General features: G+C 37.8%; 1 protein-coding gene across 3 annotated transcripts in view; it reads left to right on the forward strand.

Moving 5' to 3' along the window:
• The window catches only part of mkxa (mohawk homeobox a), a 30,018-nt gene extending 13,701 nt beyond the window's left edge, over window positions 1-16,317 (forward strand). For 2 of the 3 annotated variants that reach the window (XM_077509449.1, XM_077509448.1), the window contains exons 7-8: window positions 14,084-14,117; window positions 15,265-16,317. In XM_077509449.1, the coding sequence (XP_077365575.1) occupies window positions 14,084-14,117; window positions 15,265-15,466 (236 nt within the window). In that variant the 3' untranslated portion in view covers window positions 15,467-16,317. Of the gene's footprint in view, window positions 1-11,972; window positions 13,145-14,083; window positions 14,118-15,264 lie in introns of those variants that run through there. The other variant, XM_077509450.1, reaches the window with a different exon arrangement.
• The last annotated feature ends 2,107 nt before the right edge of the window (window positions 16,318-18,424 follow it).

Genomic DNA, 18,424 nt, shown 5'->3' on the forward strand with positions numbered 1-18,424 from the left:
CGTACTGTGTGTCACTTTACCTGTTGGATATTTGCTCCTCCAAGACTTTTCTTCTTCACATCTTTCATCGCAACCAAAGCTATCCTGAGAATGTCTATTTAGTATTGCCATGTTGAATGTCTGATGTTCCAGGATGCAGTTGAGATTGTCCGCAAGGAACCGATCCTCGAGTTCTTTCATTTCCAGACAGCACACATTCATTAGCGGATTGTCCATTCCTGTGCAGCTCCCGCACCACCCCCCGCCTGATTCACTCGTTCGTCAAAGTTTATTTTGTGCCCGAAAAGACCATCTGGCGCCACAACTTTCACATCCAAGGCAGACTTTCCTTCGGTAGTGTTATTTTGTCGTGTTGGCTCGAAGCGATAAGGTTTAATCCTTCCGGGTTTGACGCTAGATGCACGGCTGCGTTGCATAGTGCTTCCATAGTGTAGCGTTTACACACTAGTGACGTAAACATCCGGGTTATTTAGTCACGTGTAACAAACATGCCGGCGTTCGATTCATTTTAACAATGGTTTAAAAGTTATTAAATGTACATAAAAAAATAATCACGTCACCAAATTAATTATTGAAAAAGTAGCAACTTTTTGCTGCTAAAAATGGATCAATAAGTAAAGTGTCCCTTTAAGTAGTAGATTAACTCACTTCTTTACAGCAGTTGTTAATAGTTTGTTAACCATCTACTAATACTATACCAGTGAAACTTTGTAGAAGAGCACACGAGTGGAAAAAGTTCAATGGTACAGAAAATTGATATTTAGGCATAGTAAGGCATAGTAATTTTCTATTTTAAATTTCACCTTCAAATTCTGTACTTTCAACTTGTTCCACCTGTTTGTTGTTTGACAAAGTTTCATAGGTATTAGTAGATGGTTAACATCTACTATGTAAAGAATTAGCTAATATATAAGTTAAGTATTAGTAAGAAGCTAATTTATACTATTGGGATGTTATCGTAAAGTTGCAACTGTTCTTCATTTACTAACAGTTAATAAATGAGGAATAGCTACCACTTTAGAATAACGTCCTAATAACAGATATAAACTATTAACTGATACTTAACAAGTCATTAGTAAGTAATTTACTAATAGTTTGTTAACTTAGTCTAACTAATTTATAATATATAGTTACAAATGATTAATATACAGTTCACAAGTCATTTATAACTCAATAACTAACAGTTTAATAATGACATAACTGTTTATAGTCATAAGTATAAATCCTTAACAAACAGTTAACAAACATTTAATAAGTCATTAAAAACTCATTAATTAACAATCAACTAATGATCTATGAACTACTTATAACGGATAGTTATTATAAAGTGTTACTACCATAAATTTAATTGTTAGTCAGAAGGGTGATTGGCGGTTAGCTAATGCTAAATGCTATTTAGGTAAACAGTTCAACAGCAGTAAACAATGCACTGCATTCACCATTATCCAACAGTTTTTGCTCGGTCCTGGCAGCTATTATAAGCTCTCTGTGCCATTTATTTACCTTATAACATTAGAAATAGGCCGCCAGAATATTAGGATTAGGCTAGTACACTCTAAAAAGAAAATTATTGAACCAATTTAAGATTAAACAGAGACCAACCAGTCAATATATTACATTTAATAAACTCATAATTAATTAAATTTAATATGTACACTTTGGATTAATTTAGGATATTTACTTTGGATTAATTTAATTCAATTGTGAGTTGGTCAACAATTCTATGTTTAAACAAGTCTCGTTTTGGACTTTAGGACTATATTTCCCATGATTGTCAGACACGGGAATCAGTTCTAGTTCCAACCGGTATGACCAAAACATGCTTGCTAGCAATTAGAAGAGTCAAGTCAAGACATCTTTATTTATATAGCGCTTTCAAACAGATGAGAATGCGAATGTGTAAATAAATTGAATTGGTGTATCGTACAAATTGCTATGACGCCAACAGTTGACTTGCTGACTAGACCAAAAAAAAAACCAAAAAAACGGGACACCCGGACAGAAGCTGCATAAAAGTGAGACAAAACAATGGGGGATGGCAAAATACGGTGGGACTCGTGATACGGGACTGTCCCCGGTTAAATCAGCACGTAAGTCAAGGATCCGTTACTTTTGGATGTCCAAACTGGATTCTCCATCTCTTCCTGTTAGCCAGTAGAGCCAAATGTTTTCCGCTAAGCTAACAGAAAATAAAAACAGATCATATCCAAACAGACTTTTATTATCATAATAATTCTTTATAATTACATTCTTCCCTGTGATTGACTGGCAACAAGTCCGGTGTGTCGTCTGCCTCTCGTCCGGACTCAGCTGGCGTCAGTTCAGCTCACGGCAACCCTGAACAGCGGTATCGAAAATTGTTGGATGGATCTAATAGTGCTTTACTGTACAAAAACCCACAAAAATAAAAGGAACATTTTGCCTTATGTACCATTTTAAATACCATGAGTAGAAATATTTCATCTTCCAGTAGTTTTATGAGTGTCACATAAAATGTTATTGTAATATTTTTCTTCATAATGGAAAACAATCTACTGACCAAGATAAAGCTTCAAATAGCCGGGTTTCTTGTTTTATTGGAGAAAAGAATCGGAGTCAGCAGAAAGCCATGATCCTTCCTTTGCTAAACAAAGTGCAATTGATAATATTGCTGCATTCTACACTGTCATTTCCCAACTCGTATTGCACTGTAGTAGCTCATCTAAACTGTTTTTTTTTTCTTCAATTCAGCCTTCAAAACAAATAGTCGTTCATTGTGGTGCACATGGACACGTTCTGCAGCAGTGAGCGGCTCTTTTAGCAGCTTGTTTTGTTCAACGTTCCTCACATGGACAAATGTGGTTTTTATTATCGGAGCAAGGGGCTGTCTGGTGTTTGTGCATGTGTGTTTTATTGTGAAAAATAGTAGAAATCCATTTGGGTTGAAAGATGGGGAGGAAAGTAGAAATGAAGCGTGGCTTGATTTTAAATGGTGGAATCCAAGTCAAGGACGATTTCATTGGACTGTCTGGATGTTTCTAATAAAGAGTAGCTACTTCGTATTAATGCTTAATGTGATATTTTGCTCTTGATTATTATTGGTTTTGCTGTTCTTGGCATAAATGCTAGAGAAAGCTTTTACTTCGTGGAAAGTTGTCTTGAGGACAGGTGCCTCACCAGTTTCGAAAAATCTGATTTTAAATGGGACAGGAAAAAAAATGACTTATTAGTATTTTGTTGTCAGTTCTCCAAATACACAATACTTTATATGTCGTGAACCCACATGGTTATCTCTGACTACAGAGGGCAGTCAGACGTGGTAGGAGATGGAGGGTGTAGATTTACCCCGATGGAAAACTAAACTTCTGCCGGCTTAAAATGACTCACGCACGCACGCACGCACCTCACCATTCACAAGCTGCGCGCACAACGTCCAGTACAAACACGCACACACCTACAGTCCAAAGCCTTTGGGGAATTTCATTGAAGGCAAGGAACAGTAGAATTCCATCGCACATGCCAGGGGTTCATGCCAAATGACCCTTTAATGGGATATTAAATGGCAGGAATCTGGCTGAATGTTTTTCTTCTTGCTCGGTTACTAGATTTCACCCCGTCCGGTATCATGTAGATCATTATTCGCCAAGTGAGTCCCAACGTTCTTGCTAGAGGAGACTGAGTGATCTCGGTCAGACGCATTTACACAAGTTTGACGGAGGCATATTTGGCTAGAATTTCGACTATACAGACTCAGGTTGATGAATACAGTAGCCAGATGGTGAATGTAATTGCAAGTAACTCCATTGATGTGGAAAAGAGGTTAATGCCTGAAGCAAGTTAGTGGCCGCAGGCAGATATCTCGTATTATAATAATAATACTGGTTTAATGGTGTATAGCAGGGGTGTCCAAATTACGGCCCGGGGGCCATTTGCGGCCCGCCATACATTTTTTGGCGGCCCGCGGCAAATACTAAAAATAATTTTTCAATGCTGTTTCAAAAAAAAAAAAAGAGGGTGGATTAAAACATTTCTAGCTATGCAAAGACACAAATTTGCAGCTAATAATTCAGTTTCAGAAATAAAAATAGTTTCATTCACTTGTTGCTTAGTGACAAGGTCCAATTTGTGAAAACATCACATTAGGTTAACGGTTCTTAAGTGTGGTCAGTTGACGATCGATTGTTCTCGTGGTTCAGAATGTCAAATTGGGATTCAGCTGCTGCTCAGTGGAGAGGCGTATCTCTTATAGTGGCACACAGGGACACAGGGGTCACTATTTGCCTTGTGACTGTTAGCAGTTTTCAATAAATAACTACATTATATCAACAATTTATAATTGCTTCACTGATTTTTACCATGTTTAACTCATTCACTGCCATTGACGGAACAAGACGTCATATGATGCATTTTTTGCTCGTCTGGGAATGAATGTGTTAATAAATAACTTAAAAAATAAAAATAAAAAAATAAAAGTGGCCCTTGCAGCTTTCTATTTTTCTGTATGTGGCCCTCAGAGTAAAACGTTTGGACACCCCTGGTGTATAGCTTTTAAATTAAAAAAACAAACAAAAAAACTAATATAGATCCACAGTATATACCGTCTGTCTTTCCCACGAACAAACTGGTGTGCCCTTTTGTCACCGCATTGTAGTCTGCAGTGACGTAAAAACAACAACAAAAAAACTCGAGTGTCCTTCTGGGAGTGGCGGATCTAACAGTGGGAACGACTGAAAGTTGGCAGAGTTGTGGTATGACCCTCTTTCTAACCGTCACTCCTGCGGCGATGTTGACTGGCCGACGCAGACATTGTTTATACGAAAGTCATACCGAGCCCTCTCAACCTGATCATTTTTAAATCATCAACTTGACACGCCCACCATCAGGTCATCGCATCCAGAGAGCACAGCTGCTTTTTGCCCTCGTCTGTGAGGGAAACTAAGTGTTTCCATTCCATAGTCTGCAACAATAGGCTGAGATTAAGGAGAGAAGGAGCTTTTATGAGAATGTAGTTTTTCCCGACAAATGTGACGTCTAGTGACTAATACAATACAATGAATACCATATAAAAGTACGTAAAAAGCTTATTAGACTACCTCTCATAAGAGGCCGTTTGATTTTATTAATTACCAACTTTGTTAGTTTAAGACAGCTGTGTCATTAACTTTATTCTAATACATTTGTTTAGCACTGTATAATAAATTGACATTTTACCTTAACTTTTGACATGACCATCTGATTTCACCATCTAACTGGAGTTAGAATCAATCAATTTGCCAGAACCTTGCGGCGTCCACTGCTCAAATATAAGTCCAAATCACCAAGTTAATGAAACTTGGTCTGCATGTTGATAGTGGTGCCACGACACTAAATCTCAAATTTTAAATCAATCGGAGCAGGGGTTTTGGAGCTACGGGTCGCCAAATTTCCAGCAAAAGGGGCATGGCCACGTTCCTGTGAACGTTTATATCTCAGGAACTGCTACTAATCTTCACAAAAACATGTATTGTTGGAAAGGGAATTCAACAAGGATTCCAAATCATCATCAATCATTTAGATTGGTGAAAATATTCGTGACCTTTTGGTTTAGTTGACCTTTTACCTTTTTTTTTTTTTTTTTTTTTTTTTTTTTTTTTTTGTGTGTGTGTCAAAATTCGATGGGCCGTAACGACCTAATCCCTGCTCTGATTGACCTAAAATTTGAGATTTAGTGTTTTGCCATCACTATCAACAAGTACACCGAGTTTCATTAAAATCAAAATCTGCTTGGTTAGAATTTTTGTAGGTGATTTGGCATGGAATAACCTATTCCTTCCCATAATGGCATCAGCTTGAATAGATGTTCGTTTTGCATTGAAATATACAAGTAGCCGTTCTCAGTCCACAAGTCTACAGACGGCAGCTTGTGTCACTCCAGCCTTATAAACAAGCATCCGTGCAAATAAAGGCCTACGCTCGAACAGACACCTCCTTCAAATGCACACTAAGTACTCCCTGCAGTGAAACACGTAAACACTCCTGGCCACTATTTGAGTCAAGACACTAATGCTCAAAGCCACTCATTTGTACCTGCTTTGGTGTCCAACCTAGTGGTAAGAGTTTCATCTTTTGAAGCATCCCATTTGCGGTGAAGTCATTGCGGTGTGACGCTCGTTGTTTACTTTTCAATCCTCCGTGTTGATCATTTTTGTATGACTCGCGTTGTCAGGCTACATGGCATAAACCCTGATCTTCTTCATCATGGTAATGATAGTCTGTTGTTTGTCCATGGCATCCCTGCAGCAGTCTGGATTGCCACACACACACACACACACCCAAAAAAAAAAAAAAAAGAGGACAGCAGCTTTGACAATATTTACTTCTCTTGTCTTGTCCTTCTGGCTGATTTACTGGAGCCCTGATTACAACTGTGTTTACTGCTACACGTAAACACAGTGACAACTTGGCAGCCTTTAAACATCGGAAATAAGCTTGTTTCTTCATCTTGCTCCGACTAGTTCTTCACTTTTTGTTTCTAAAGCCTCCTTGACGGCCGACAGTGTGACATCTGCCAGACACACGCGGCAACAAAGCAGTGAAGTGTGCAGCGGAGTCTTTTTGTAAGCAGTGGCTCAGTAAATGTCAGACAGTGTAAGCCTGCCGAATTGCCATTTCATTTGCACCATGTTTAACTCATTTGCTCCCAATAACGTGTAAATGCGTTTTTTTAAAAATGTTTTAACTCATTCACTGCCAGTCATTATAGAAAATTTTTACATTTCCAATACTCACGTGATATTCCATTCAATAATTATATATAAACCGAATCTACCAAATAACAGAATAGACTCCCTACTTTTTGTCCCGTCCCGTTCTTTTATAATTGACAGCAGAAAAATGTAGGTTTGCCAAAATACAGCCATTTCTCCCATGGACTCTGAAACTGTGTTTATTTCCTATAAAATGGGGCAATGATGTCATCTACCGGTGGTTGGGCATCAGTAAAGTTGTTTCCAAGTTTGATATTTACAGTGGAGCATGCTCAGATTCGCCCCCATTTAGCACCGCTCTAAAAAATACAATTGACAAGTATACTTGTCAAAGGCAGTGAATGAGTTTTAAGTGTCCCAAAGACGTATTTATACGTTTTTTTGTTTTGTTTTCTCTCAACTGCAAAGAACGGTTGCAGAAATGGTAGTTATTACACAAACGGCCAGCAGGTGGCAGCAGAGCAAAGGAGATCAACCAGGGCCATGTAGAAAAAAAGCTAATTTACTTACAATTTTAAATAGATTTGTGAAAACTGATGAAACTTAGCTCTCTTCTAATGCTAATTGCTGCAAAACGGAAACAGATAGAAACATACTTTTTTTTCCTGATGAAAGAAGAGACTTTAATCTTTCTTTTGATAGGTTCCATGTTTTTATAGCAATAGAACACAATATTCTGTGGGCCTTGCAAAATCAGTCAAAATCCTGTAAAACAGCCAGGAGCGAACGGGATTGCTTCTGTGAAAATGACTGGGAGTGAATGAGTTAATGTCTTTGGCTAAATGAGTGCAACTGACTGATTCACATGGGCAGCATAAGTGAAATGGCTACAAGGACAAATAATAACTCAGAGTTGGCAGTATGCAGGCGACAGACCGCTCTTGACATTGTTAAACATACAGATGATTACCGAAACGTGAAATTGAGCGAGCCCGAAGGCATCAGCGGTCCCTCGGTGTCGCACCTCCTAATCAAGACCGTGGCTTGCTTTCAAATCAGAAACCGCATCAGGAGATGTCGTTATCTCGCGCTGCGGCCGCCCCTTCCTCTTTGAGTCGAAGCAAAAAAAAAACCTCGCGTCCAAGCGTTCACATCTGCGCATCCAGCAATTTGAAAGAGACTTCGGTAAAAGTTGCGTCATCGCAAAGGCGGTAAAACCGGTTAATATGTTTTCCATCCGATGGCCTATGATGACAGTAACCCCTGACTCATTTCGGCTGCCTGAGACATCCAAGGGACTTTATAATTGCACAGTGATCTATTCAAGTCTTGACCTACAGTTGCAGGTTAGTGTCGAGCGGAATGCCGATGAGATGTTTCAGTGGAAATCTGTTCACCTCATTTCCTCCCTTTTAGATGTTGAATTTGGAGTGGGTAACATTTTATAATAACTCTCCGTTATAACTAGTTCATAGATCATTAGTTGATTGTTAATTAATGAGTTGTTAATGACTTATTAATTGTTTAACTGTTTGTTAAGGATTTATACTTATGACTATTAACAGTTAATATGTCATAAACTGTTAGTTATTGAGTTATAAATGACTTGTTAACTGTATATTAATCATTTGTAACTATATATTATAAATTAGTTAGACTAAGTTAACAAACTATTAGTAAATTACTTACTAATGACTTGTTAAGTATCAGTTAATAGTTTATATCTGTTATTAGGACGTTATTCTAAAGTGGTAGCTATTCCTCATTTATTAACTGTTAGTAAATGAGGAACAGTTGCAACTTTACGATAACATCCCAATAGTATAAATTAGCTACTTACTAATACTTAACTTATGTTAACCATCTACTAATACCTATGAAACTTTGTCAAACAACAAACAGGTGGAACAAGTTGAAAGTACAGAATTTGAAGGTGAAATTTAAAATATAAAATTACTATGCCTTACTATGCCTAAATATCAATTTTCCGTACCATTGAACTTTTTCCACGCATGTGCTCTTCTACAAAGTTTCACTGGTATAGTATTAGTAGATGGTTAACAAACTATTAACAACTGCTGCAAAGAAGTGAGTTAATCTACTACTTAAATATTAGTTATTACTCTATTTATGTTATTGGGACGTTATTCTAAAGTTGCAACTACTCCACATTTACTAACACGTAATAAATGAGGAATAGTGGCAACTTTATAATGACGTCCCAATAACCTATACAAACTATGAAGTAATACTTAACAAGTCATTAGTAAGTAATTTGCTAATAGCTTGTTAATGATGTAGTACTAATTTATAAAATATAGTTATGAATAATTAATATACAGTTAAGTCATTTAGAGCTCAATAACTAACAGTTTAATAATGACATTTTTACTATTTATAGACATTTTAAAACCTTAACAAACAGTTAACAAACATTTAATAAGTCATTAATAACTCATTAATTAACAGTTTACTAATGGTCTATTAACTAGTTATAACGGGTAGTTATGATAAAGTGTTACCACACGTGCTAAAGCGTATTTATACGTTTTGTTTTTGTTTTTAATGCAAGAGCATACAAAAGGTTTTGATGCAGCCTCTGACCTGAAGAGGTCTCTTAAAGCGGTAATTATTACAAAAATGAAACGGCCAGCAGGTGGCAACAGAGTATAAGAGATCAACCAGGGCCATGTTGCAACAAGCTCAACAACAGGTTTTTGAATAATGCGGAAAGCTAGCGATGCTCTAACGCTAATTGCTTCAAAATGGAAACAGATACAAATATACTTTGTTTTCCTGAAGAAAGAAGACTTAATCTTTCTTTTGGTAGGTTCCATGTTTTTATAGAAATAGAACACAATATTCCATTGGCCTTGCAAAATCAGTGAAAATCCAGTAAAACAGCCAGGAGCGAAGGCGGTTGCTTTAGTGAAAATAGCTGGTTGGTGAATGAGTTAATTATAAATATATTAAGAAACCGCCATTTGCTGTGACGTATATATCTATGCAAAACAGCAAATATTTTTTAAATATTTGATGATTAAATAATATTTCGCTTATTAGAATTCTGAAGCCCTGTTGTTCTTGTTTTCATGGGAAAAGGCCCTCTACTTTTCAGGCAGCATGTAATTTTTTTCAATAATTGACACTTAAGGAGGATGAGCTCACCACCCTGCCAGAGGCTTGCCACACATTGTAAATATAAAAGTGTGCGTTTATTTGTGGTCGTAACATAGCCCTTCCCATGGTTTGCACAGCAGCATCAGGCTTGTTTATTGTTGTATGTTGCTAACAACAGCACCACATGGGAATGATGATAGTGGGCCTCGCTCATCCCAACAGGTGTAACCTCATCCTCTCTTTAATTTGTCAGCCCTGGTTTATTTTCCCCTCATTTTCGCAAGGTTTTACGGTATGTTTTTTTTTTTTTTTTTTTTTGCCCTCTTCATGCCCTCCCACCATCACCCCGCAGGGATGTTAAGTGAGCTAGTATTTTTGGACTTACAACCCCATGCCAGAAACCATCAGACTTCTTAGTTTTCCCCTTCGGTGTTGCGTGAAACCCCACTGTCAGTGGAGCCCAAAGGCAACAACAACGTCTACCCCAGTCTTCAGCAGCAAAGCAGGGAAGCAAGGAAAAAAAATAGCAGGAAAAAAGATTTTAAAAAAAATAATAGTTGCTAGTCATTTAGTGGAGATTTGTATAGTTTTTGGCAAAGCTGTTGTTTTAAACTATCAGAATTTTAGCTGTTTTAGGCACATAGCTTTGGAAACAGAGTTTTAAGTGAGGGGGGGTGGGGAGTGATTGGATGGTGGAATCTGATCCACTAGTTGTGGGATACCAGAACGAAGACAGGTGCCCCAGTCCGCCAGAAGAATAAGCAGGCTTTATGTTACTTCATATGACTTCTGTCAAGCACTGTGCAGTAACAGTAACTGTGAGGATCACATTTGGCTCGTTGGTTATATCGCTGTGGCTTTCTATGGCAACCTTTAGCACTCTTAGACCAGTTGAAACCGGTTAAAACCATGGAGTCACATATAGGAAAAGACATTGGTTAGGTTGCATCATCCCCTGTGTGGGTGTGACCAAGACAGTATAAGAACAGGAATTATTTTGGACATGTATTATACCTTCTTCGATGTCTGTCTGATAAGGCTCCATGTGTATACGATCTTCCTGGCATCATTAAATAGCCTAAGTGGAAAAATACTGTTAATTAATGTTAGTATAGTGATCATTAAAGGTAAAAGAACCCGCAGAATTTAACCCTGCCAACTGCACTCCCTGAAATTAGGTCAGACAAACAAACCCAAATATGCCACTTAAGTCAGTTAGTTAGTGTTGGTCTGTATGAAACCCTGTCCATCCATAGTTTTTTGTTTTTTTTGTTAATGAAGTCAGTTTCTTTTCAAACACGCCTGTAGAAAACAGAACATCCATACTGTTTGTGATTGGTTCCAGAGTTATATGTCTGATAGAGCTCAGGGGCATCCAGTCAGACTGTGTACCTGTTACCAAGGGTGTCCCTCAGGGGTCAATTCTAGCTCCAGTGTTGTTTTTTTATGCCCATCCATTCTTAACGTTGAATTGTTCCTGGTTCATTCTCCTTCAACTAATGAATAAAAAGAAAGAGGCCAACAAATACTCCTTTGCCGACTGTTAATATATATTTTGAGTGTTAGCAAACTGACATATCTGTAAAATCACTTTTGTGTACGACAAGCTGCTCAACCAAATTTGGCTATTCTGACTAATAAATTGTCTTGGCCTGTCATGCTGGATGTTCTGAAAGGATCGTGTGGCTGCCTCACACACGCTGCAAAACACTTTAAAAGGTGGATGGAAAGACACACACACCCGGCGACCGTCTACCCGCACAAATCCACACTTTCGCCCCACATGTCGCGTGTCTTTCATGTCGCTGAAGTCGACCGACTTGCTACCGTTGTCGCTGCCAACGACGAGCCAAACACTGAGCTAATATATCATGGGGGAATATAAACATTGCATGAACGAACATTGGCCCTATAATTACACCACTGTGATGATGGTGATCGTTGCCAATCCACAGTCTAGCACAGCGAACAGATGGAAATGGAATGAAGAGGATGCATTCACTCTTCAAATATTGGCCGTGTAGTACCTCATTGAACCTACACGACTCCCAATAATAACAAGTTGAAGAAGCGCTTGGATGCATTAAAAGCCTTCATAAAAATATTTTGGAATTGTAGAAGTAGTGCTGATTCTCAACAAAGCATAAAGTCAAACATTGACAGGAAGACTTGCATTTATTTTGGCAGGGAGCTACACGAACAGTCCATGTCCAGTACCTGGATCCAGGGGTGTTACAGCACTTCCTCATGGAGGTGAACAAGTCGAGCACAGAGAAGTGAACAATGTCAATAAAGGAAAATGCCTCTCTGATAAAGCCAAATAAAGACCAAGCACTGATAGGACATCAGGGATAATCCACGGACTTGAATTGGAATGCTTTAAGAGACTTTCTACACTTGTGCAATGTGCATACGTTCCTCTCAACTTCTGTCGGATTTGTGTGAAGTCGGATTTTTCCCTATGGAATATACAATGGAAAGGAAATGTACTAACATTCATTGCAGCAGTGTCTGTGCAATAGTGGAGCACAGAGAAGTATGAAAAACACTTCCTGAACCATGAAATATATGAGAGAAAATTACGTGTTTTTTTTTGTTTTGTTTTTTTGTACCTTAAAATAGTATTTATTGGTTCCTTTGAATGATTTTTTTTATTTAATCAACCTCTACATATGAATTTTGATTTGTGTCATATTTGATACATCCGGTCACAATGCTTTAAATTCATATATTTATAACTGTCAAAAATCTAATAATAAACAGACATATCAAACATTAGAATTTCCAAAAATTAGAACATTTCCCACTCTTAAGTAGGGATGTAACGATAAGCGCAACATTGTGATATCATGATATTAAAACTGCCACAATATCGTCGTCATGTTCACGATATTTAAATGCAACACATCTGGTAAAAATGTCAGGTTGATTTCCATTTGTGTAGTTTTAGCGCCCTCTCATGGCTAGTTTTTTAGTGCAAATTAATTTTCATGAGGGATGTTTTGACCCTTCTATGTTTAAAAACTACACTAATTGTCAGATGAAGGGGAACGTAATATGCCTGTGAACCGAGTAAATATGTGGAGGAACTCAATGTGTGCGTGCATGCACAGCATAACATAAAAATAATAAATCATAATAATAGAAACATATAACATCGCTGTTATGTACAAAAGCACAATATTGTTTTCTTTTCTTTTGTTTTTTAGTATGAGCTTATTTTTTTACAATATTGTGACTTTTTTTTTTTTTTCGCCAACCTCCCCACAATATCGTGATAATTATCGTATCGTGACATTTGGATATCGTTACATCCCTACTCTTCAGTATAGGTGTCTCTCCTTTCTCAACTGGGGTGATCTTGCAAGGTCGCTGGAATAGCCATCAGCTGGGTGATACTGCCCTCTAATGGATTAATCTGTGCAATGCATGTGTCAGATTATATACATTAGGGTTTTAAAGGGGGGGGGGATATGACACCCATGAAATAGATGGCTCAAAATGTCTTGTATGATACATTTGGCTTTATTTAACATTGCAATACAACGTGGCTCAGTTCCGAGACGTTTTTCGGTTTTAAACAACAGCATATAAATGACTAAAAATAAAACTGCACTCTGAATGTTTTAATGTCTGTAAATCATGTGTACCTGGTCAAGACTGAGCTATTAAAGGCTCCCGTGGCCTTAGCTGTGTGTTTGGGTAGCTTAAAGAAAGCGACTGGCGAGGATATCCAGATGCTCTGCTATCCATTCGGTGCCTCCTCAAAGCCAAAAGTGTATCATCATACTCACTGAAAGCAAAACACAATTCGAGTCTCGAGTTCGTCACTCAACACGGAACACGCGCTGACATGCACTTGGTCATCTTCTTCTCTTGAACAGCATATTGAAATAAACACACCGCTTGCCCTGAAGAGAACGTTGGTTAGATTGTCTAATGACGACGTTATTGCCTGCTAATGATTTACATATGAGATAATGATTGCTTCCATTTTAGGAGAGAGAAAAAAAACGAGAACGTTCACTGACTCACGTTGCGTTCTTTCGTTTCCACTCAAGTCTTTCACGCTCAGTCGTTTTCTAAATGAGTTCCTCACAATTACACTGGCGGGGGCCAAATTGTTTTTGAACTCAATATTACAGAATGGAGTCTATGAGTCACAAGTCTCGATCTTATTAGCTAATTTCTTTCCTGATGGCTTTTTTGGAAATATTCTTATCCAAACGATACACACAAACCAACACACTACATATCACTTTCATTTAAAGTTAACTATTTTGTGTTTTTTCTTTCAGTAACCACAGAGCATGGATCAAGTAAATATGACAAGTGAGTTCACCATCTTTTACTTGCATATCCATATTATTGATGTGGAAACTCTTGTGTAAAAAGATGCAAAAACTATGTAAACATGTAAAGGTGGTTCTTAAAGGCGCAGTCTGCAGGTTTCACTCAGGAAAATGCACTTTTTAAAATACAAGATTTAAATTACTTCTCAATTTACAGATCTGGGCTTTTCTTAATGTGTGGGGGTGATTTTGTCCTAAACCCCTACACACCCAGCCTGTATTTTGCTATTTTGTGTTTGTTTTGTAAACAGCGGGACGTTCCACTCACTCATTCACACATGTGAGTGAGTGAGTGAGTGAGTTAGTGAGTGAGTGAGAAAAAAAATAATCTGTTCGTGCTTTCGAATTGCCGCGGGACTGACGTCACGCAGCCGACACGTTCACGTTCCGTTTGTGACACGCCACCCCCCGCTCTGCGATTGGCTGGAGTGTCTTTACACAGAAACGTCCCGCTGTTTACAAAACAAACACAAAATGGCAAAATACAAGCTGGGGGTGTGGGGGTTGTGGGGGGAATGCTGTATAACGGAACTCATGGTGTTCCACAGGGTTCAATTCTGGGGCCCCTGCTGTTTTCATTGTATCTGCTGCCCCCTGTGTTCCATTTTAAGAAAACAGCCGTGGTTGTTTTGTACGGCTTTATAAATAGCGTCCTAACTGCATGATTTGCAATGCCAAGTTGAGCAATTCGACTCAAGCACAACTTTCTATCCCTCAAAACTAATGATCACTTCCTTAAGATGCATTGAGATGGGGAATACAGATTCTGTTCGTTTTGTTCACCAGTAAACCCGATACCTATGTATTAAATTTGGGAAAAAAAATGTTTTTCAATAAAGAAGGGTTCGATGAATGCACATAGGAAACTTGTGAGGTTCGGTACCTCCAACAAGGTTAACCCTGTTTTATAATAAGATATATATTTGATATAGATTAGATGTCTTGTATTGTCTCTCTTTTTACAGTTTGCAAATAATGTTATGTCTTTTATATTAGTTCACCTAGACTGAAAAGGCACACCAAAACCGAAAAAAAAAAAAAAAAAGAGCAACCATGCATATTTCCCACATCTTAATCTGTGCTTATTGTTTACCCCCCCTTCATGGCCCACGTTTACGTGTCATCAGCGGTGGCGTCAGAGCCGAACACAAGGAAAAGGCGAAGGGCAAAGATGAGACGTACTGGAAGGAGATCAATGCCGCCATGGCCTTGACCAACTTGGCGCAGGGGAAGGACGGCGCCCCCGGGACCACCAGCTGCATCATCCAAAAGTCTTCCCATATAGCAGAGATCAAAACTGTTAAAGTGCCACTCGTGCGCAATTATTAGCTCCAAGTTGAGCCTCCTCACTCTATGCAAACATTCCTGTTTCGGCAAACTATTCGTACGAGGACTTTTTGAAGGACAAAGAAACATTTTCTTGTTAAAAAGTGTCTTCAATAGGACTTGAAGTTGTACTGCAGTATTCCAAACAACGAGACACTTTTTTTTGTAATATTAACTTATTTTTTGATGACTTCTTTCCCCTATTTTTTATGCTCAATGTGTATTTTGCCAAAGTGACTTTTGCTCTTGTCAATGCAAAATACTAGTAGTGCCTCTTTGGAATTTGTGAAGGATTATTTGACCAATGTTTAGAGTCACTGTCGTGATACAGGAAGTGGAAGTGTGCCTTGAAAGACCCAGTGAGGTCATCAATCATTATGCACGCACAGACATATCGTATGTTAACACTTTGTTACAAAATAAGCAGAAGGAACTCCTTGAAGGTGTCCTGCGTGTTTTGACTGGAGTCCTCCATTCGACTGTAAACTCAAGCATGTTTTGTCGGTGCCGGCTGCCCCAACAATGACACTTAAGTACGCAGATACGCAGCGCTAACGTGAGCAACGCGTCGATAAGGAACTGAAGGGACGCAAATCAGCCTTGGATTGTGTTTGTTAGTGACGACGCTCCCTCTTATCGGAACAAAACATGCAAAAGCTGGACCCTAATCAAGTTACGTTCACACGTGCAGTGACACAAACATGCGCATGCTACAAACTTGACCCGTGACATATAAAGGGATGTTTTTTTGTTTTGTTTTTTGTCATTATCAGTGTTTTAAATGTGCGGCATTGGTTTTTCACGTTTCTGTTCTCACAAAAAGATATGAGGGGTGAAAGAAAACAAAAAACAAACATGACAACTCCCCCCAGCCTGCTTCATCCTCAGCTGTTTAGCATTACATTCAAATTGCTGTTTACAAGAAGCCGGAGGACAAGCTTAAACATTTGACTTTTTACCCCATGTCTTTCTTTCTTTGTTTGTCTTTTCATACGTTTAGTATCTCAGTTTAAATATTTTGTTATTGCTAATCTGTACATGTGCGGTTGTTACAGTGTGTTTTTGATCAGGCTTCTGTACTTGTGTTGTACGTAAGACAACCACATTAAGGGCTTCTTTGACATTTGATGAAAAGAAGCTTTTTCCTTTTTTTTTTTTTTTTTTTTTCTAAATCGAAAGTACCAAATGATTGCAAATTCAAGTTTGACAAACTGGAGAAGCTAAAGCATTTTTTTTTTTTTTTTTTTTTTTTTTTTTTTTAAGATATCTTCAAGGTACTGTGTCATCATGAAGGAATATTTGAGCCACAATGAAAAGAAAAAGAAATTATTAAAATTGTAGTCCTATGAAATAATTTTTAATACATTGTACTGTAGTCTTAGGGGGGGAAATCATAAACTAAGTCACTATATATATATATATATATATATATATATATATATATATATATACATACTTTTTTTTTCCTTTTCAGTGTGGCCTTAATACTTCATGTCAAAATGTACATTCCATTGTAAATTGTGCAGTTTTGTTGTTGTTTTGTTTTGACAACCCAGACTGTGATTATGGTCAAGGATGGAGAGGGAGCGATGCTGCACAAAGTAACTTTTTGACCTTTCTTTATGAATGTGCAAACAGTTAAAAAGATGCACTTGTAGACATGTATTGTCATTTAATCAGAAGCCTTTATTGGTAACATGCCTTTTCACATGAAGTCAAAGAAATGAATCTGATATTTTTCATCTTGGCGTGCTTATGGATGTATCATGAAATGAATCACACGAGCTAACCCCAAGGCACTATTTACACAGTGGGGGCCACATGTGTTTTTTATACACCTGACCCAGACAGGGTAGCTGCAGGGTAGCAGTTTGGGCTGCTCCTTGTGTTTCTAATCGCAACCCTCGCACCTCACACGATACCCGCTCTCTGGGTGGAGATTGTTCAAGGGAGGAGGCCTTTTTTTTTTTTTTTCGATTCTACCCGCAACCCATCCTCAAAAGTGACACTAACAAAAGTTTCTACTGCTAAAACGTTGGTGCTGTACATGTCTTTACATCCCATGACAAATGAAAGGCAACAACAGTTTATAAAGCCTATAAATTATTATTACTGACTTTGTAAAAATGAAGAAATTTGTGACCAATAGTTTGGTTCTGTTTTGTTTTTGTTTTGTTTTTTTTTACTGTTAAGTTATATGAATTTATTTCTCCTTTTCTCTATTTGACAGAGACTGGATTTTCAATCCAATGACATGCATATCTCATTGTATTTTTATTTCTTGTAAAAAAATTATTTTTCAAAACGGTTTTTACTTGGTCAAAGCATTGAATAAACCTCAGAATTAAAAAAAAAAAATGTTCTTGTTATTGGTAAGAAAACTTTCTCATTTAATTTTGGTTGACACAAAATCAGTTCACAGGTGTCAAATCCAGGTCCAGAAAGTAAAAATAAAATAAATGGTTTTCAACATTCTAACCCGAAGTTCCATTCATCCATCCATCCAGTGAGAAGACACAATGACACAGCAAAATTAAACTCCCAATCAGACTGCAGTGAGGTCATCTGTATGTTGCTTAAAAATCCGTAGGGCTCTGAAACTTGGCTCACTGACTGGAGTCCAGGTTTCAAAGCAAACATGGTGAAGCAGCGTTTAGCTGTTGTGCTGCATGCAAATGGAATATGTTGCCAACAGAAGTGAAAATATCACGTTTAAAAAAAAAATAAAAAAAAAAGAGGTTTAAAATCATCATGAAGAGAATTAAAATCATCGTGACGTGATTTGAAGTCCTCATGACGAGATTTTAAGTCACCATGACAAATTTTAAAGACGTCATCGCGATCACAGTTGAGAGATTCCTGAAGTAGGACCTTTGTGGCAGCATACAACTTTAAATTTCGTCATGACAACTTCGTTAAATCTTATCTTGCCTTATTTTGTTTTCTTCGCTAGATGACCTA

The sequence above is a fragment of the Festucalex cinctus genome, chromosome 20 (genome assembly GCF_051991245.1).
Source record: "Festucalex cinctus isolate MCC-2025b chromosome 20, RoL_Fcin_1.0, whole genome shotgun sequence".
Taxonomy (NCBI): domain Eukaryota; kingdom Metazoa; phylum Chordata; class Actinopteri; order Syngnathiformes; family Syngnathidae; genus Festucalex; species Festucalex cinctus.